The sequence below is a fragment of the Lolium rigidum genome, chromosome 6 (genome assembly GCF_022539505.1).
Source record: "Lolium rigidum isolate FL_2022 chromosome 6, APGP_CSIRO_Lrig_0.1, whole genome shotgun sequence".
In the NCBI taxonomy this organism is placed as follows: Eukaryota; Viridiplantae; Streptophyta; class Magnoliopsida; order Poales; family Poaceae; genus Lolium; species Lolium rigidum.
Window position 1 is genome coordinate 314,649,348 of NC_061513.1, and position 22,564 is coordinate 314,671,911.

Sequence of the window (22,564 nt, forward strand, 5' to 3'; positions counted from 1 at the left end):
AGATGATCCGGACAAAAAGGAAAAGGACAGGATGTTGAGACACCCTTCGGATGCTAGCCAGTGGAATGCGTTGAACCTCGAGTACCCAGAATTTGGGGACGATCCTAGGAACATAAGGCTGGGCGCGAGCACCGACGGAGTCAATCCGTTTGGCAGCCGCAGCAGCACGCATAGCACCCGGCCCGTGTTTGTGTGGATGTACAACCTCCCCCCTGGTTGTGCATGAAGAGGAAGTACATTCAAATGAGTATGCTAATTGAAGGGCCGAAACAACCAGGGAACGACATCAATCCGTATATGGGGCTTCGAAAGAGGAGCTAGCCACGCTATGGGACACGCCTGCCAATACGTGGGACGCCGCCGCGGAAGAATATTTCCCTATGAGAGCCGCACTCGCTCACGACGGTGCACGACTTTCTCGGTTACGGATATGTCGCGGGGCAGGTGGTCCACGGATTCAATGCATGCGTCGGGTGCATGGACGACACAACGTACCGCCGGCTAGATAGAGATCCCGGGTCCTCGAAAACGGTGTTCATGGGACATCGAAGGTGGCTTCGCGAGGACGACGCATGGAGGAAACGCAAGGATCTGTTCGATGGTCAAGACGAACCCCGAAGACGGCCACGTACGAGAAGCGGCGAGCAAATAGACGAGCTATTGAAAAATTGGAAAGAGTGCCCACCGCCGGGAAAGAAGCGAAAGGCGCCGAGCCGCTGCTTAAGGTATGGAAGACGAGGTCTGTTTTCCGGGACTTGCCGTATCGGAAGATCCTCCGTGTGCCTCACAGCCTTGATGTCATGCACATCACGAAGAACGTGTGCGAGAGTCTGCTTGGTACCCTCCTCAACATGCCAGAGAAGACCAAAGATGGGCCGAAAGCAAGGTACGACTTGCAATCAATTGGGATCAGGGAGGAGCTTCACGCGGGACGCCCTAATGATGATGATGATGACGATGACGATGATGAGGCGGAGGACACGCAAAGTCGTCGCAAGGGCAAAAATGCCAAAAAGATTGAATATTACTGCCCCCCGCGTGCTTCACTCTAAGTCGAAGGAGATCGAGCAGTTTTTCGACTCGTCTCCTAGGAGTAAAACTTCCCTACGGTTACGCGGGGAAGATAAGCAGGTACCTAGACAAAGCGAAGCATAGGTTCAGCGGGATGAAGTCTCACGACCGTCACGTGCCGATGACGCGGATACTTCCGGTTGCAATCCGTGGGATCATGGACGCGCACGTCCGTGAAACGCTTTTTGGCCTATGCAACTTTTTCGACGTCATCTCTCGGAAGTCCGTTGGCGTGAGGCAACTTAGAAGGCTACAGGAAGAGATCGTGGTGATACCGTGCGAGCTTGAGATGTACTTCCCGCCCGCTTTCTTCGACGTTATGGTGCATCTCGCTGGTACATATCGTGGAGGATATCATCCAACCGGGGCCGATGTTCCCGCACAGCATGATGCCGTTCGAAAGGATGAATGGTGTCATCAAAGGGTACGTTCGCAACAGGTCACGTCCGGACGGAAGCATAGCCAAGGGCTTTTCGACCGAAGAGTGCATCTCCTTCCGCACGAGTTATCTAGAAATCGAGAACCCCGTTGGCCTGCCCGTAAACAGGCATCTCGGGAAGCTCGCTGGATGGGGTCACCGCGACGGTAGCCGCGAAATGCATGTCGACTTCAAGGGTCGAATCGCCGACTTTGAAAGAGCAAACCTAGTCGCGCTACAACACATAGACGTGGTCGATCCTTGGGTGGTAGAGCACAAAACCTTCATCGCAAAGACGTACAGTGATCAGGGCCAACAGAGGACAGACGGAGATATAATCAAAGAGCACAACTCAACCTTCACGCGGTGGTTCAAGGACAAGATGCTGACGTACCCTATAGACGAGGATTCTTCTGCGGAAGAAAAACTCATATTCGCCTTGTCACAGGGCGCCGAACACAACCTGGATGACATTTCGTGCGTACGATATCAACGGCTACACATTCTACACCGAGGAAAAGGACATGAAGAGCGATTATCGAACTCCGGGTAACGATGGAGTCCTACACCGGTGACGTCAAGCGGAGATACTACGGAAAGATCGAGGAGATCTGGGAGCTGAGCTACGCCGGAGAGAATGTGCCGATGTTCCGTGTCGTGGGCCAAGAACGTCATAAAAGAAGACCGGCATTTCACCACCATGGTTATACCCGAAGCCAAATCCAAGACAGCGGGCGCAAAGGTCACCGCGAAATATGAGCCATGGGTACTAGCTTCCCAAGTGGACCAATGCTTCTTCATTACCGACCCGCAAAAGCCCAGCCGTGTTGTCGTGAGGAGAGGCAAAAGGAGCATCATCGGAATGGATGGAGCCGCCAACGAGCTAGACTTTGACCAAGTACGGCGATCCGAAGATGGAAGATGACGATGACGATGATGAAGAACCATACACAACAAGAAGAAGCAGGACCACCCTACCTAAAGGCCGTCCATTCAAGAGAAGAAGTCTAGGAGTTCCGGGGCTAAATTATTCAACCGCGAGAAAGAAGGGCAAGAAGATTGTGAAAAGATAATTATGTATCATTTTTTTTTAGATCAATTATGTATCATTTTCTTGTATGAATAATGGATGTCATATTGTTAATCTACACATTGTACCGATCAAAATAGACATATAATTTATATTTTTGGATATTTTCTAGATTCTATAGTATTTTAAATATTCTACATAATAATAATTATTTATGCCTTTTATTTTGGTGTATTATGCTATGTACTATAGTGTTAAATCAATTTAATGAAAAAGTGAAAAAAATGGGGCCGCCAGTGGTTCGAACCTCGGCCGGCCAGGTTTGGCAAACCAACCAAGGGACAGAGCCGTGCGGTACTAATCGATTTCGTCAAACCCTGGTCTGTTTGCGTTTTGACCCAAACCTATACTGGTAGTGGCGCACCCCTAGAAGTGCGCCATTGCTAAGACTCATAGTGGCGCACCCCTTGAAGTGCGCCATTGCTAAGGGGGTCTGTGACTTAGACAAAAATCCCCGGCGCGCCGTCCCTTGGTTCTCCCCATTCTCCCCACTCGCTCTCGATTCACCTCCCACCGGCGACGCCCTCTCCGACGCCACCTCCCACCGGCGACCACCGGCGGCCGCCCCTCCCTCGATTCACCTCGGACCCCGGCGACGCCCGCCACGCGCGAGCGACGCCCGCCGGCTACCTGCCCCCGCCCCTCCCGACCGCAGTCATCGGGCGACGGAGAGGCTCCCCTCCCGGCGGCGACAGGTACCTCCTCCCTCCTCCCTACGCCTCCCTCCGCCCGCCGTCTTCTTTTTCGGGGCCTCCCCTTCCCTCCTTCACCCCTTCCCCCTGGCCGCCCCTCCCTGCCATGACCCAACCCTAACCCTAGAACTGCGGGTCGGGAGATGGTTTAACGGCGGCGGGAGGTGGTTCAACAGCGGCGGAAGGTGGGCGAACGACGGGACTAGGGGAGCCCGGTGCCCTCTCCCATGGACGTCGCAAAAATTCTGCCCGCCGCAAGACCGTCACCGCCATGGACGTCGTGCCACTACGGCTTCGGAGGCTGAGCTCGGGAGTTCTCTTTAGCTGGGTTGGCCTGCGCCTAGAGCTGCTAGGCTTTCGATTTGGATGCTAATAATGAATGAATTTGGTGTTGCTGGATAATTGATTCCGTGTCAACTGTGCTTGTGTAGAAATATTTGTTCCTCAACTTTGCTTGTTTTCATCCTTCAGATACATTATTACTTTGTGGATTGTTGTCTGGAATATGAAGTTACTTTGTCACAACTTCGTAAATCTGAATCACCAATTTACAGCTAGCGTGGATTGCAAATGACAATAATTTTTACAATCATCCGCCTCATCATTGTTATTCCACCGGCTGTCATTCTTTCTAACCGAACATGTCCTGAAATCGTAATTTATTCTTTTGTTTCACCGTTGTAATTGCATCTTACAAACTAATAACTCGTGAAAACTATTTTAAGTGCTTGCTGAACATTGCTTGCTGAACATTGGCATACTGAACATTGTGTGAAAAAAGGGAAAATTGGCATACCGAACATTGCTTGATGCTATCTCGATTCTCGGCCATAGTCCGTAGTGTCATTTTCCTATGTAAAGTTTCCATTTATTTGATTCCTTTTTAATGCTGATTTTAATGCTGCTAGGTGTGTATGTTGCTGCTACTTCCTGGAACTTGAGCACCTGACCTGATCTTCCTCGACCCGGAGCAACGCCACCGTCCCTCTTCTTCCCCTGAGCGACGCCGCCGTCCCTCTTCTTCCTCTCCGCCGGCGACGCCTTGCGCTACCACCCCTCCCCTTCTTCCTCTCCACCGGCGACGCCCTGCGCCCTGCACCAGATCCCACCGCGCAGGTACGTCCCCCTCGATTCACCTCCCCGCCGGCGGTCGCCTCCCCCCTCGATTCTCATCTGCTATTTAAGTTAAACAACTTACATGTGCTATTATTTTTCATATCTCTGTTTCCCTAAAGGTGAAAAAAAAGAAAGCTTCTCTGTTTGAACTCCACAGTACCATGAACATTTTGTTTGTTTCCCTTGGATCTCTCTTTCTCGCCGTAGCGTTAGTTTTTTTAGCTTACTCGGATGAAAGCTTGATGTTCTTGCTGCATATGTGTTTGCTAGCTTGCTACTCGCTAGTTGCTATGTGCTTGCTACTTGCTAGTTGCTAGGTTGTTAGTTGCTAGGTACCAATACTGTTAGCTTCCTCTTCGCCCCAATTCACCGACGCCTCTCTCCGTCGGGGCCTCTCTCCGCTCGCTGTTGCGCATCCTTCCCAAGTAGCCGCCGTGCTCCTCCCCTCCCCCCTCCTGCTCGCTGCTCGGTGCTCCCCTCGAGCCGGTGCTACTCCCGCTGCTGCTTGCTGCTTGGTGGTGCTGCTTGGTGGTGCCTGCCGCTTGATGCTCGTCGTTAGGTGCTGTCATGTCGTTAGGCTGTTAGGTGTTGTTAGGTGCTGAACTGAAATTCATATTAGGTCTGTTAGTTGATCTCGTCTCACGAAAAAATATGTTCCTTGTTAGCATGGTGAGGTGCTGCTAGGTGAGGTGCTGCTAGGTGCATTGGCTTAATTTGAAGGAAAAACATATAGATAAATGGCTATGTGCACCGACCAGTGAGCATTTCCTTCATAAAAAAAATAAAGAGCTACCCTTTTAGAGTGAAATAGGCCAAATCTAAACTAACTTGTTAGCAGTTTCATTTAGTTTAGGTGGCAGTAGCAAATTTAGGTTTAGGTGGCAGTAGCAAATTTAGGTTTAGGAAATTTAGGTTTAGGTGGCAGTAGCTTAGGTTCATCCACTGCTGCTGCTACCTAGTTGCTCCTCAGTAGCTTAGGTTCATCCACTGTGTGCTATGTGCTTGCTTGTTGCTGCTCCTATGTGCTTGCTTGTTGCTGCTGCTATTTTGGGAAGTCTATGGTTTTCCCTTACAACATACTACCGCTGATTTAACTCGCAAAAGAATTAGTAATGAAGAAGAAGCATGGCACTATATTGATGCTCACAATGTTCATTTTGATGTTTACAAGCACTAGTTGTTGCACGCCGCGCCGCCCGACCTCCACGCGCACCTTGGAGCAGCAGCTGGAGAAGCACGCCGCGCCGCCCTCGACCGCTGACGCCGCCGCAGAGGACCGCCGCCGCACTTGCAGACAGGTAGCTTGTTGTTGATGCATGCTGCTAGCTAGTTGCTGCTGCTAGCTGTTGATGCATGCTGCTAGCTGCTGCTGCTACTAGCTGCTGCTAGCTTGCCGCCGCTTGTCGTTGATGCATATTGCCGCTAGCCGCCGTCGCTACTAGTCTGCTACTAGCCGTTGTTGCTGCCGCCGCTGCTACTTGCCGTTGATGCCGCTGGTGTATATGGTGTCATATTCTTGTGCATGTGCCATGGTGCTCAGCTGGTGTATATGAGGAACAATTGTGCATGTGCCATGGTGCTGAGCTGGTGTATATGGTGACATATTCTTGTGCAGGGATCGACAGAGTTGCCCATTATCGCCGAAATGTTGATTCATTTCCGTTTCGGCGAAAATGGGGCACTCATATGTACATAAATTAGCATAGGTCATGCCCAATTTTGTTAGTGGAATGGATCGTAATATGGTTCAAAAATGTAAACATGTAGGATGGCCGGTCCCGGTGGCCGGCGAGGCGGTCGAGGCCGCGGTCTCGGGCGCCCGGGCCGGGGAAGGGGCCGCCGCGGTGGAGCAAGCAAGGGCCCCACTGGCCACCGTCACCCGCATCCTCCTCGTCTTCGGATGAGGAACGCCGCTTCGAGTTCCTCCTCCGCATCGACGACGACCCACTCGGCATCAAGAGGCTACCGGACAAGTTCGCCGAGTTCGTCGACGGCGTCGAGCCGGCGCACTTGCAGCTACGGGAGGCAGGCTGCAACTTCTGCCGCTGGTCCGTGGAGGTCCCTGTTCGACGGGCAGGGCAAGATGTACCTGCACACGGGGTGGGACAAGTTCGCCCGTGACCTCCACCTCGAGCCCGGCTGCCAGCTCACCTTCCTGTACGAGGGGGACGGCGAGATGATCGTCAAGGTGTTCGACGACACCGCCTGCCGTGTGCACTACCCCCACACCGGCGAATCCGGCTCGGACACCGATAGTTAGAACTTTTATCAACTCTATCTTCATTGCTTCGTGTTGTTTGAATTCTATATTAAATTGTATGAAGCTACGATGTTAGGTATGATGATGTTATGTCCAAATATCAATCTCTTGTGCATCCTACCTTGCCATTCCATTTGCTTTGGTATCTCAAAATGCCGATGATTAGAATGTTTGGTCAATCGTACACTCCGGGTGACGCCGGTGAGCCCGGTGTGATGGCACAAATATCAATCTCTTGTGCATCCTACCTGGCCTCACTGACGCCATCCCGGGATGTTCATATTTGTTTCGACCAACAATGTATGAGGCATTCCATTTAGTTCATACTAGCTACTTCTTAATTGCATTGGCCTTTCTTCCATTGTAGTGCCGATGATTAAATTGTTTGGTCACTTGTACACTTCGGCGTGGGGCCGGTGAGCCCGGTGCGATGGCACAAATATCAATCTCTTGTGCATCCTACCCGGCCTCACCGACCCCATCCCGAATGTTAATATTTCTTTCGACCAACAAAGTATGAGGCATATGATATCTAGTTGAGATACCACTTGGCTCTTTCTTCCATTTTAGTGCCGATGATTAGAATGTTTGGTCACCTATACGCCGCAATATACTTTCTAGACGGGCCCTCTTTCCCAGCCGCCGTTCCGTGAACGAGTCCTTGACGAGACAACAACGCCGACATGCCTCTCCGGTGTGGAACCACGCCAGTCCAAGCCGCCTCCCTTGTGGCCGCAAGGGAGGCGGCTGGGACTGCCGTGGTTTTGCGCCGGAGAGGCGGATCGGCGTTGTTGTGTCGTCAAGGACCCGTCTCATGGAACGGCGGCCGGGAAAAGGGCGCCCTTCTGCAAATTATACTGCGGTGTATACTGCAACTATGGTTTCTGACCATAGTATTTGTGTTGACCAATAATGTATGAGGCACTTATTCCATTTTGTCATTCCATTTGCTTTGGTATTTTCAAAATGCCGATGATTAAAATGTTTGGTCACCGTACACTTGGGGGTGGCGTAAGTGAGCCCGGTAAGATAGCACAAATATCAATCTCTTGTGCATCGGACTTGGTCTCACTTACGCCATCCTCGAATGTTAAAATTTGTTTTGACCAACAATGTATGAGGCCCTTGTCATTCCATTTGCTTTGGTTTTTCAGAATGCCGATGATTAGAATGTTTGGTCACCTATACACTTGGAGGAGGGGCCAGTGAACCTGGTGCGATGACACAAATATCAATCTCTTGTGCATCCTACTTGGTTTCACTGACGCCTTCTCTAAATGTTCATATTTGTTCCGACCAACAAAATATGAGGCATTCCATTTAATTCATACTAGCTACTTGTCTCTTATTTGAGTTTGCACTTCTTAATTGCATTGGCCGATGATTAAATTTCGTGGTCACTACACTTGGGGAGGCGCTAGTGAGCCCGGTGCGATGACACAAGTATCAATCTCTTGTGCATCCTACCTGGCCTCACTAACGCCTTCCCTAAATGTTAATATTTGTTTGGACCAACAATGTATGAGGCATTCCATTTAGTTCATACTAGCTACTTGTCTCTTATTTGAGTTTGCACTTCTTAGTTTCTTTGGCTTGTTCATATATGTGCAGATATGACGTGGTATGTCGTGTACAAGGGCAAGGTTCCCGGAGTCTACAACGACTGGGAGGAGTGTCGAAGACAGGTTCACCGTTTTAGCGGTAACAGCTACAAAGGGTACACCACTAGAGCGGAGGCCGAAGACAGATACGCACGCTATCTGGCGGGAGAGAGGACGGAGCGGAGGAGGAACCGAATGAAGACCACTATTATCGGGATGGTGCTAGTAGTGACTCTAGCTCTCTTCTATGTGATTGTACTTTAGATGATCGATCTTGTGTAACCACTAGCTCATTTGCGACTTTGTAACCCCGTAACTTGCATTGTAACCTCGTAACTTCTCTAATGTGAAATCTTGTGAATCATGTGGGGCTAATGTGAAGAATTATGTATGGATAAGTTGTGCTGTTGTTTATATGTGTTATGTATCCTGTATTGTGCTATTGTACTGTGATATACAACCTGTATAAATACCTGCCAGGATACAAAAAAAAAATTCGAAATACATAGCAGTGGCGCACTAGTGGCCCATCAGTGGCGCACGTCCACTAACTAGCAGTGGCGCACTACGCTGGATCCAGTGGCGCACTGCCCTGTGATCCCCTCCGAGACTAGCAGTGGCGCACCAGGAACCTCAGCAGTGGCGCACGTCCTGGAGACAGCAGTGGCGCACGTCCACACGCAGCAGTGGCGCACCGCCTCGCTGAAACAGTGGCGCACGCAAAACGGTAGCACTGGCGCACCTCGTCTAGACAGTGGTGGCGCACTGCCATTGACCAACAGTGGCGCACTACTTTGGAGTAATAGTGGCGCACTGTCTGTGAAGGAGATATGCCCTAGAGGCAATAATAAAGTGGTTATTATTTATATCTTTATGTTTATGATAAATGTTTATATATCATGCTAGAATTGTATTAACCGAAACATTAGTACATGTGTGATATGTAGACAAACAAGAAGTCCCTAGTATGCCTCTTAAACTAGCTTGTTGATTAATGGATGATTAGTTTCATAATCATGAACATTGGATGTTATTAATAACAAGGTTATGTCATTGTGTGAATGATATAATGGACACACCCAATTAAGCGTAGCATAAGATCTCGTCATTAAGTTATTTGCTATAAGCTTTCGATACATAGTTACCTAGTCCTTATGACCATGAGATCATGTAAATCACTTATACCGGAAAGGTACTTTGATTACACCAAACACCACTGCGTAAATGGGTGGCTACAAAGGTGGGATTAAGTATCCGGAAAGTATGAGTTGAGGCATATGGATCAACAGTGGGATTTGTCCATCCCGATGACGGATAGATATACTCGGGCCCTCTCGGTGGAATGTCGTCTAATGTCTTGCAAGCATATGAATGAGTTCATAAGAGACCACATACCACGGTACGAGTAAAGAGTACTTGTCGGAGACGAGGTTGAACAAGGTATAGAGTGATACCGAAGATCAAACCTCGGACAAGTAAAATATCGCGAGACAAAGGGAATTGGTAATATATGTGTATGGTTCATTCGATCACTAAAGTCATCGTTGAATATGTGGGAGCCATTATGGATCTCCGGATCCCGCTATTGGTTATTGGTCGGAGTGAGTACTCAACCATGTCCGCATAGTTCTCGAACCGTAGGGTGACACACTTAAAGTTGGATGTTGAAATGGTAGCACTTGAATTATGGAATGGAGTTCGAATATTTGTTCGGAGTCCCGGATGAGATCCCGGACATCACGAGGAGTTCCGGAATGGTCCGGAGAATAAGATTCATATATAGGATGTCATTTTATGTGAAATAAAATGTCGCGGAAGGTTCTATGGAAGGTTCTAGAAAAAGTCCGGAAGAAACCACCAAGGAAGGTGGAGTCCACAAGGGACTCCACCTCCATGGCCGGCCAGCCCTAGATGGGGTGGAGTCCCAAGTGGACTCCACCATAGGGGGCCGGCCACCCCCACATGGGAGGTGGGAATCCCACCTTTGGGTGGGAGTCCTAGTTGGGCTAGGTTTCCCCTCCTATGGAAGGTTTTGGTTTCGGGTCTTATTCGAAGACTTGGACACCAACACTTGGGATCCACCTATATAATGAGGGGCCAAGGGAGGGGCCGGCCACCCCAAGACCACAAGCTGGCCGCCCCCCTAGAGTGGCCGGCCACCCCTCCCAAACCCTAGCCAAGCTCCTCTCCTCCATATTGCCCGCATAGCTTAGCGAAGCTCCGCCGGACTTCTTCACCGCCACCGACACCACGCCGTCGTGCTGTCGGATTCAAGAGGAGCTACTACTTCCGCTGCCCGCTGGAACGGGGAGGTGGACATCGTCTTCATCAACAACCGAACGTGTGACCGAGTACGGAGGTGCTGCCCGTTCGTGGCACCGGAACCGATCGTGATCAAGATCTTCTACACGCTTTTGCAAGCGGCAAGTGATCGTCTACCGCAGCAATAAGAGCCTACTCTTATAGGCTTTGGAATCTCTTCAAGGGTTAGTCTTGATCATCCCCTCGTTGCTCCCATCTTCTAGATTGCATCTTGGCTTGGATTGCGTGTTCGCGGTAGGAAAATTTTTGTTTTCTATGCAACGTTATCCTACGAGTGGTATCGAGCCGTGTCTATGCATAGATGGTTGCACGAGTAGAACACAATGGTTTGTGGGCGTTGATGCTCTTGTTATCTTTAGTTTGAGTACTTTGCATCTTTGTGGCATAGTGGGATGAAGCGGCTCGGACTAACTTTACATGACCGCGTTCATGAGACTTGTTCCTCGTTCGACATGCAACTTGTATTGCATAAGAGGCTTTGCGGGTGTCCGTCTCTCCTACTATAGTGAAGATTCAATTTACTCTTCTATTGAAAACATTAGTATCAACGTTGTGGTTCATGTTCGTAGGTAGATTAGATCTCTCTCGAAAACCCTAAACCACGTAAAATATGCAAACCAAATTAGAGACGTCTAACTTGTTTTTGCAGGGTTTGGTGATGTGATATGGCCATAATGTGATGATGAATATGTATGAGATGATCATTATTGTATTGTGGCAACCGGCAGGAGCCTTATGGTTGTCTTTAAATTTCATGTTGAGTAGTATTTCAAAGTAGTTGTAATAGTTGCTACATGAGGTGAACAACCATGAAGACGGCGCCATGAACCTTGACGCTACGCCAACGATGATGGAGATCATGCCCGTTAATGATGGAGATCATGTCCGTGCTTTGGAGATGAAGATCGAAGGCGCAACGACAAAAGGGCCATATCATATCACATATGAATTGCATGTGATGTTAATCCTTTATGCATCTTATTTTGCTTAGAACGCGACGGTAGCATTATAAGATGATCCCTCACATTAATATCAAGATAATAAAGTGTTCTCCCCTCGTATGCACCGTTGTAACAGTTCGTCGTTTCAAAGCATCTCGTGATGATCGGATGTGATAGATTCAACGATTCACATACAACGGGTGTAAGCCATGTTGCACACGCGGAATACTTGGGTTTGCTTGACGAGCCTAGCATGTACAGACATGGCCTCGGGACAACGGAAACCGAAAGGTTGAACACGAGTCATATGGATGATATGATCAACATGTTGATGTTCACCATTGAAGCTACATCATCTCACGTGATGATCGGTTTTGGTGTAGTGGATTTGGATCGTGTACCACTTAACAACTATGAGGGATGTTGTATTAAGTGGGAGTTCATTAGTAATTAGATTAAAACATGAACTAATTATCATAAACATAGTCTCGAGTAGTATTTTGAATTAATTTTGTAGTATTGGCATCCGTTTACTACTATGCGCTAGTCTTATAATTGAGATAGAAATACTCGTTAAAATCTGACAAGAAACTTTACGGATTGGTACCGTATTGTTAAAGAATCAAGAATTGATTAAGTCCTATTGCAAACTTTTAGTAAACCTCACATTGTTGATTCAAAGAGCTATGGTTTCAATTAGTACCTAAAGTTATCTTGTCTCCGTGAAACTTGAAGTTCAAATCTGTTTGAAAAGTAAGGAGCTGAAAATTTAGTTTTCGAAATAATCAAAGTACGAGATATATGTGATATCTAAGACCTTATTGCAAGATGATAGAATATAAATTTGGTGAGACTACATAAACTCATAAGTTTTATGGGAATGTACGAAGGTTGAAGACGCAAGGCGTCCCAATCCTCCAACTATTGGGGCACTAACGATATTCGCATATCCATGAAGTGATTGTCCTTAGTATGCACCGTTGCTAAGACTCGTCGTTTCGAAGCATCACGTGATGATCGGGTGTTATAGATTCTACGTGTGCTTCCAACGGGTGCAAGCCAGATTTGCATATGCGAATACTAAGGTTTAAACTTTATGAGCCTAGCATGTACAGACATGGTCTCAGAAAGTTATCATGAATTGATGGATAAAATTATGAGTGAAATTGTTCATCATATTACAAAGTTACTAATAGTGAAATCTGAAACACTTGTCATATGATGATCAACTTCAAAGTAAGAACCTCAAGGTTATTGGTATTTGACCAACAAACCTAGAAGTTATTGATGTTGAAATGTTTTTCTGAATAATGAGGAAAGCTAAAAGAGAAACTGCAAAAGATATTTTGGCAAAAGAAAAGAAAAGACTAGAAAGTCTAGCTCAGGTGTATATAAATGATATACATGTTATGGTTGTATTCCTAGTTAAGTTACACAATGAAATTCTTGGGTATTAGTACCATATTGGTTGGTATGAAGTGTCATACAAAACAACGCAATACAAGAATACAATGGCCTAAGTGATCGACAAGGAATATGATAGGAATGCACGTCCGGAACAAAATAAAGTGTTATTATGTTCGTCGTTGGCATTCTATCTAGCCCTTAGAATTTATAATAAAGAACTTAATAATTGTTATTTTGCTCTGGTCAAATGAAAACAATGAGTTGTTCAAATTATGACATTACTCCATGTACGATGGATAAGTTATTATAAATCTTAATGGTGAAACATACATACATAACACTGACGCTAAAAATGCCATAAGGCAAATGATTTGAATTCCACTTATTTGTGGAACCGCAATTTAGGTCATGTTAGAAAGGATCGCATGAAGGAACTCCATGCAAATGGATTTTTGGAGTCATTTGATTTTTTGAATCGTTTGGCGCTTGCAAATCTTTTCTAAAAGAATGATTAAAATACCGTTCATAGGCCAAAAGTAGAACGGACAACTAACTTAGTGGAAAAATACATGATGATGTATGTGGTTCATCGGGCATAGTTGTGTGCGGGAGATTCTTCTACTTCATGAAAACTTTCAACAATGAATTGAGTATATATATGTGGATATATTCAAAAAGGAAGAAGTTTTGAAACATTTGAATGGATTCAAATAAATTTCAAGCATGAAGTGGAAATCATCGTAATAGAAATCAAATATCTATGATTGGATCATGGTGGAAATATTTGAATTACGAGTTTTAGCGAAACTTCTAAGAGAGTTATGAAATTGTTTTACAACTTACGTTTCTTGGAGTATCATAGTGATGATGAAGTATCCAAGAGATATATCCAAATTTTGTTGGATCAATGATGAGATAAAATATTGATGCCATTATATTTTTGTGGATTATGCTTTAGTGACTACCGCTTTTACACTCGAATAGAGCATCATCATGATCCGTTGAAATGACACCATACAAGTTATGGCATGGGTATAAACCCTAATAGTCAACCAAAATCGGATGAATGTCTTTGTTGGTTATCCCGGAGATTTAATTGGGAATTCTTCCCACGAGACAAAGACAAAAGTGTTTGTCAATGTTTCTTATTTCCGAGAAATTGTTTCGAGTGAAGTATTTGAGTGGGAGGACATTATAATTTGATAAGGTTTATGAACCCGAGCATAATGATCAGAGTAGCGCAGCATCGGAATTGGTTTCGGAAGCGACCACGACGATCATGGCTCTCATGACTACAAAGTGTTTTAGCCATGGAGATCGAAGTACATATTGAACCTTGTAGGTATGGTTTACTTTGTGATCAAATAAATGATTTGTGGACAAAGGATTGATTTTGAACAATGATAAACCAACTACAAACAAAGAAGTTATGATGGGCCCTGACTCCGTTAAAATGGCTATACGCCATGAAATCCAAGATAGATGAATACTTTTTGAAAGTAAATAGATCTATAAAATTGATGGACTTGGATGAAATATCCTTGAAGAAGCTTGACTTGTCGAAAAGTTGTTTATGACAAAGTTCAAAGAATTGACTACGACAAGATTAGATCTTCCGTAGCAATGCTTAAAGTCTATATGGATTATTCTAGTAATCACTACATATTTCCTTTATGAAGATATGTTAGTAGGATGGCAAAATACATTACTTATCAGAAGTGTGTATTAAAGGTGTATACAAGATACAACCAAGAGTTTTGTCTGGTCCGTGGTATATTAGATAGGTATACAAACTTCAACTTGATGAAGTAAGTATCGCGGAGTTTGAATCTTCACCGGATGAAATAGTCAAAGAGTTTTTGATTTCATCAGAAATGATGAAGAGGCTTGCATTTGCAAGAAATTAAGTGGGAGCGCTAAGACACATTTATAATACTTTATGTAGGTGACATATAGTTGGTTATAAATGATGTAATTATATACTTGATTAAAAGGATATGGATCTGAAACAAATTTAGTGTCAAGATCTATGAAGATAGATTGAAACACATAAATAAGTTTAAGTCAAAGTACATATGATGGATATTGAAGTAGTTCAATATAGAAATATTAAGAAAATGTTCTTGTCATGTGAAGGTTTAACAAGACTTGAGTGTATCTGACACTCGATGAGTAAAAACACATGAGTGATTTTAGATCACGAATAAAATGTACACAATCAGATATAATGTGCTATAAAGTGTTATGAGCATATACCAGAATGATTCATATGATGATCATTGGACGACAGTAAGAATATCCTTGAGTACTTTAGAAGAACTAAGGATATATATATATATTTGTATGAAGAAATGACAAACAAATCGCTGTAAGGTGTTACACCGATATTGGTTTTGTCACATATAAAATATAATTTCAATCTCAAATTAGACTAAGTGTTGTTTAAAAGGTAGCATAATGAGCTAGAAGTTGTCTATGCTAGATTTAGAAGAGTTCTAAATATTGTGACGGATTCTACAAAAGAAGGCCGAGTATGTCATTGTTTTGACAATGACAAAGGATGTTAAGTCAAGAGGTTCTTTGAGAACATGGTGTAGTTCCGACGGAATCAGAACTTTGAAGCTATATTGTGTATGACAATATTAGTGACATATTTCGGACCGCGGAATTAAGGTTCCACCAGAAGACCAAACATATTTAATGCCGACTCATTTGGAAATGAGTGATGCGTTGAGACGCAAATGAATTACAAAATACATACGTTTCTGAGCGTGTCAGATCCGTTGACTAAAAACCTCTCCCGTGAGCAATACATGATAAAACACCGGAAGGCCAAGGTGTTATATCTTTACAAATGTAAACTAGATTATTGACTCTAGTGCAAGTGGGAGACCGAAGGAGATATGCCCTAGAGGCAATAATAAAGTGGTTATTATTTATATCTTTATGTTTATGATAAATGTTTATATATCATGCTAGAATTGTATTAACCGAAACATTAGTACATGTGTGATATGTAGACAAACAAGAAGTCCCTAGTATGCCTCTTAAACTAGCTTGTTGATTAATGGATGATTAGTTTCATAATCATGAACATTGGATGTTATTAATAACAAGGTTATGTCATTGTGTGAATGATATAATGGACACACCCAATTAAGCGTAGCATAAGATCTCGTCATTAAGTTATTTGCTATAAGCTTTCGATACATAGTTACCTAGTCCTTATGACCATGAGATCATGTAAATCACTTATACCGGAAAGGTACTTTGATTACACCAAACACCACCGCGTAAATGGGTGGCTATAAAGGTGGGATTAAGTATCCGGAAAGTATGAGTTGAGGCATATGGATCAACGAGTGGGATTTGTCCATCCCGATGACGGATAGATATACTCCGGGCCCTCTCGGTGGAATGTCGTCTAATGTCTTGCAAGCATATGAATGAGTTCATAAGAGACCACATACCACGGTACGAGTAAAGAGTACTTGTCGGGAGACGAGGTTGAACAAGGTATAGAGTGATACCGAAGATCAAACCTCGGACAAGTAAAATATCGCGAGACAAAGGGAATTGGTAATATATGTGTATGGTTCATTCGATCACTAAAGTCATCGTTGAATATGTGGGAGCCATTATGGATCTCCGGATCCCGCTATTGGTTATTGGTCGGAGTGAGTACTCAACCATGTCCGCATAGTTCTCGAACCGTAGGGTGACACACTTAAAGTTGGATGTTGAAATGGTAGCACTTGAATTATGGAATGGAGTTCGAATATTTGTTCGAGTCCCGGATGAGATCCCGGACATCACGAGGAGTTCCGGAATGGTCCGGAGAATAAGATTCATATATAGGATGTCATTTTATGTGAAATAAAATGTCGCGGAAGGTTCTATGGAAGGTTCTAGAAGGTTCTAGAAAAGTCCGGAAGAAACCACCAAGGAAGGTGGAGTCCACAAGGGACTCCACCTCCATGGCCGGCCAGCCCTAGATGGGGTGGAGTCCCAAGTGGACTCCACCATAGGGGCCGGCCACCCCCACATGGGAGGTGGGAATCCCACCTTTGGGTGGGAGTCCTAGTTGGGCTAGGTTTCCCCTCCTATGGAAGGTTTTGGTTTCGGGTCTTATTCGAAGACTTGGACACCAACACTTGGGATCCACCTATATAATGAGGGGCCAAGGGAGGGGGCCGGCCACCCCAAGACCACAAGCTGGCCGCCCCCATAGAGTGGCCGGCCACCCCTCCCAAACCCTAGCCAAGCTCCTCTCCTCCATATTGCCCGCATAGCTTAGCGAAGCTCCGCCGGACTTCTTCACCGCCACCGACACCACGCCGTCGTGCTGTCGGATTCAAGAGGAGCTACTACTTCCGCTGCCCGCTGGAACGGGGAGGTGGACATCGTCTTCATCAACAACCGAACGTGTGACCGAGTACGGAGGTGCTGCCCGTTCGTGGCGCCGGAACCGATCGTGATCAAGATCTTCTACACGCTTTTGCAAGCGGCAAGTGATCGTCTACCGCAGCAATAAGAGCCTACTCTTATAGGCTTTGGAATCTCTTCAAGGGTTAGTCTTGATCATCCCCTCGTTGCTCCCATCTTCTAGATTGCATCTTGGCTTGGATTGCGTGTTCGCGGTAGGAAAATTTTTGTTTTCTATGCAACGTTATCCTACATGCTGGACATGTCAATGGCGCACCACGCAGTGCGCCACTGGTATCCAGGCTAGTAGTGGCGCACCCCTAGTGCGCCACTACTAGGAGTTAGCAGTGGCGTGATAGCAGTGGCGCACCACTAGTGCGCCACTGAAGGCTATATGTGGTGCGCCACTGATTGCCTTTTTCCTAGTAGTGTAATATCGCGAAGATACCAATTACACCTAGCCTCTGCAACAAAGTATTGCCTTAGTGGCACTACGGATGCATACAACCAAAAAAAAAAGAATTACAAAAAATAAAAGTCCCGCCACAGTGACTCAATCCTTCAAATAACATCACTACCACCACCAAGACAACACCATTCAAAAGCGACGCCTCCAAGAAGAAAACAGTGCACAAACACTGTCATCGCCCGATCATAGATCTTAGGTTTTCACCATGAAGAAAGTCTTCGCTCTCAAAACAATGCCTTAAACAAGGCCATTGCCAGACACAACCAACTAAGGTCAGATCTTGGGTTTTCACCCTCAGAGGTAGGACTATGATTTTCTCCAGCCGCCCCCACTTGCATGCCGCTGCTCCAAGTCTCAGATCACCAAGCCAATTCCTCAACACCGCACTAACTCGAACCACCATTGTCAGTCCACCGGATCATGGTCTCCATGACATTCTTCGCCAGCACCATGGAATGAGACCATGCCCCATGATATTAACAGCCGACCGAGCTTCGAAGCGCTCCCTCTGAACCTAAACGGTCAGAGAAAAACATGGGTGCGCACGACCGGATACCATTCCTCCACCAAACTCCAGGCAAGAGATGCATTGTTACATTTGCCCGTAGAGCCTTCCGGAACACGACACTGCAACCAGATCGATGAAGACCAACATCAGGCGGATCTTCGTCTTGGCATGAGAGAAACCCTAGGACTGCCTCCTTTATTCGACCAAGCCAGCAGCCCCCACGCCACCAGCCGGAGGCAGACGAGAAGATGGTCCAGCCAGCCACGCTAGAACCAAGCACGCAGCTGCATCCTAAGCTGCAAGCCCAGATCGAATCCGGGCCAAGCCAGCTGCAGCCGTCGTCTGCCATGTCTGCCACACGTCAGCGCCGCCGAGGAGGACCTCGCCGATCCGCCCAGTGCCGACACCACGACGGCTCCTCCTCTACAAGCCACCAAAACGCGTCGCCGTAGACGATGGGCCTAGGCGGGCAACCTAGACCCACGGCTTGTCACCGTCGCTCGCATCAAGGAAACAACAACCGTCGCTGCCATGGCCGAGTTCGCCGCCCGACCACCGCCCACGACCCGCTCCGTCGGCGCTGCCCCAGTCTCCCCTCCGAAGGAATTGCCTCTCCTTACTCCCCCAGCGTCTTAGACACCAGGGACCACCGCCATCGCGGCCTACGCCGATGGCAGCGGCAGAGATGGGCCGCTCGAGGTCTTGGAGTTGGTGGTGGGCGTGGGATCGCCCCGGTGACGCCCTGGGGGATGTCACGGGAGCCCTGGCGGCTAGGGGACAAGGAGTTGGCAGCGGAGAGGAGTGGAGAACGCGCTGGAGTTGGAGGAGATGAGGTGGCCGGCTGGGTTTGGGGTGGCATATGCCGGCGGTGCGATTGGATCGGGGAGGAGGAGGGGTTTCGGGTGTTTCTTGGTTGTCTAAGTGTAAGTTGAATTTGAAGCAGCAACTTTCCGACGTTGCAGATAATGCAGACGTCTGTTGTCAATTTTTTTTTTGGGAATATTTAACATGTTTTGTCTTTCCAAAAATAAATTTGATCTCATAGATTCCTACCTAAAATCAAATCTTACCCAAGTTGCCCGAATGCCCTAGGCTGCCGCCGGTTTGCCTGCCATACAAATGGCAGTACTGGGCCGTTGCTACGGACCGAGGCGGCCCACGCAACATTCATTCGCCCTCCAAAATCCCCTAAAACCCTAGCAGCCCTCCACCAGCAACCAGCTCCCCCGAACCGGCCGGCGGCGAGGCGGCGATGAGGGCGGTCACCGGAACCATCCTCTCCTCCCAGCCGTGCCCGGTCGCCAAGGTCTCGCGCGTCCTCGCGCGCTTCGTCGAGGAGTCCCCCTCCGGCCTCCTCTCCTCCGACGCCGCCACCTACCTCCGCACCGCCATCGAGGCCGCCGCCGAGCTCAACTGCTTCCGCCGCGACCTGCGCAGGCTTCAGGTTGGCGGCGAGAGCGAGAGGACCCATCGGCACAAGCCGGTAGAGGAGGAGGAGGCCAGATGGGAGCCCAAGGCGGCGGAGGAGGAGGACGGTAGGTGGGAGCCCAAGGCGGAGGAGGAGTACGGTAGGTGGGAGCCCAAGGCGGCGGCGGAGGAGGAGGAGTACGGTAGGTGGGAGCCGACGGCGGAGGAGGATGAGGAGTACGCCATGACGATTCCTGCTGCCGTTGAGAAGACGAGCAGCAAGAAGAAGGGGTCGAGGGAGGAGAAGCGGGACATTGCTGCTCCTCACGGAGATGTGCAGAGTCCTGTCAGTGAGAAGAGGAGGAAGAAGAAAGAGAAGCGTGTGAAGGAGGAAATTGAAACAGAGTATGCGATTGAGGAGCAGAGCAAGAAGGCCCTTGGTGATGCTCTGCAAGGTATGTTGTCCGAAGAAGGAATTGACAGTGAAAGGAAGGCCAAGAAGAAGAAGAAACACATCAAACAGGAAGAGGAGGAGGTGATGGGTGCGAAGGAGGCGGAGCAAAATAGGGTTCATGTTGGTGTGGCTGAAAATGGGCTGGCTAGTGAGGAGAAGAAAAGGAAGAAAAAGAAGCACGCTGAAGTGAAAGAGGTGAAGAAAGAAGTTGTTGATGATGGTGATTTGGGAAGCGAGAAGAAGAGGAAAAAGAAGAGGGGCAGAGATGGCGATAATGGTAACGATACAGAGCTAGTAGAGCATATGAAGAAGAAGCAGCGGAAGTGATCTTGGAGGTTAGGTTCAGAAGAACTCCATACTGTCGAGAAATGTGAAAGGTTTTTTGAAGATTGGTACGGTGAGGTTGATCTGTCTGTTGTATTTTAGGCTTTATAGAGGCTGTGGTCTTTTGACCACTTTGGTAGACCAACAGTTATGTTTTGTGACATCTGATGCTTATGCCATGCTATTGTTGCAATGAAATTTAAATTATTGTTATCCCTTGAGATGCCTCAGTTTCGTATTATGATTACTCTACTGCTAATGCTTATTAATTTTTGTCAGTGTGTATGAACAATATGTAGAATCTTTGTAATGACATTCTTTCATTTGAATAAGCTGCCAATATAGATGACACTTCTTACCTTGAAGCTAACATTTGAGACACACTATATCCTCTGTTCATTAATAAAAGTGCCGATGCAAAGAAACAACTACAATTGTCGAACTGATGGGCTTAGTGCTGCTGCAGCATTGGTATGTTTCTAGTTGTGTCTCTAATCAAGTGTGCCATTTTCCAAACCTGTAGTATGAGACTAATGTATGGCAAACGATAATGATTCCAGTAATCTATTTTCTAAACCATGAACCAGCTCTGATTCATTGCTGCTGCAGCATTAGTATGTTAACTGCATTAATCTTAGTTTAGTCAACCTTCACGTTTTATATATCCTATAATGGTGTTTGTTTGTTCTAGGGTTTTTCTTTTATTTTGGCAAAGATTTACTACCTCTGTCCATAAAAGGATGTCACAAGCTTGTCTAAATTTAGATGTATCTAGACACTCTTTATAGTGTATAAAAGATGTACTATCTCATCTGAATTTAGACAAATCTCCGGCATCCTTTTATGGACGGAGGGAGTAGAAGGTACTGTTTGAAAAGGATAATATATTGGAAAAAATTGTGAGAAGTGACTCTTCTTGCAAATGTTTTCTTTCAGTGTGGTCTTTTAATTAAATGTAAGGTACCTTCTAAGATGTCAGTCACCAGATTGAACAAAAGTCATAAGTACCTTTTTCAGATGAACTAGAAGTACAATAATCGTTGATATGTGACTAGGGTCCATCTGTGTTGGTGGTTTTGTTGTGACGTTCCTTATCTTAGAAGTACTCACAAAGGAAGATGAAAATAATTAAATGGAAGGTGAGGGTTGGTGAAACTTGTCAATCGATTCTTATGTAGGATGGAAATTGCCAGCTTTGTCACAGAACATCACAGCATAGAATTCCACCCACCACTTGAAATCACAACAAGAACCTGCAGCATACAGAAACCAGTCGAGCATTTAGCATTGGAATTAGGAATACTAGCAATGACCGGCGCGGCGGCACGCCGCGCCTGAAATGTGACTTCAAGTTAAAGTATAAACGATGTTCTTTTTTAAGATGGTCTTTTTTCAAGAGTGCATTGCCTAGTTCTACAAAAATGCTAGTTTGTCACTTTCACTAACATTCAAACGTGCCATGAGAGAAACCATCTATAGAGCAGACATGTAGATGCATGCCGTACATAATGTTCAGATTAGCTGATATGCTGTATCTCGTCATAATTTTTAGTACACCATTAAACATAAATGGAACAATACAATTAAAAATAAAACAGGACACACATTTGATAATAACCATAGCCTAAAAACACATTAATTAGAACACCATGCCAAGACAATTATTTGATTCTTTCAACTTGTAAAACCATCGGTACTTGTCGAAGTTGTCCTTGCAATCAGGGGATAAGACGATGATTTTCATGCATTCGCCAATTATGGTAAGGAACAGCACCACGGGTGAGCTCCTTGTGGAAGGCTTGGCTTTGGCACCGTTTGGGAAGCTGACATCTATCTAGTGGAGAAGACGCCCTCCTTCCTTCTGTGTCTCTTTCCTTCTGATAGGCAGATGGCTTGTATGGTTTCGATATCTAAGTTTCAGCTGGATCGACTCCTCTGTGGATGCCTGATATGTCCTTTTTTCTTTGGTCTTCGACATGAGCTCTTCTATTCAAATCAAGGCTGCAACCCTTTCATGGAAGTAGGGTATCTAGAAACAATGTAGAAATACAATTCGGAA

At 46.2% G+C, this 22,564-nt stretch overlaps 1 protein-coding gene across 1 annotated transcript; it reads left to right on the forward strand.

Annotated features, from left to right (window-relative positions):
- Positions 1–19,572: 19,572 nt before the first annotated feature.
- LOC124664629 (ABC transporter F family member 4-like) lies at positions 19,573–20,727 on the forward strand. The gene has a single exon (XM_047202102.1). It carries the CDS (start codon positions 19,573–19,575, stop codon positions 20,506–20,508), a length of 936 nt encoding a protein of 311 aa, XP_047058058.1. The 3' UTR covers positions 20,509–20,727.
- The last annotated feature ends 1,837 nt before the right edge of the window (positions 20,728–22,564 follow it).

Bases quoted from the DNA above. Each gene is read 5' to 3' on its own strand.
- LOC124664629 (XM_047202102.1), top strand. From the start codon at position 19,573: ATGAGGGCGGTCACCGGAACCATCCTCTCCTCCCAGCCGTGCCCGGTC.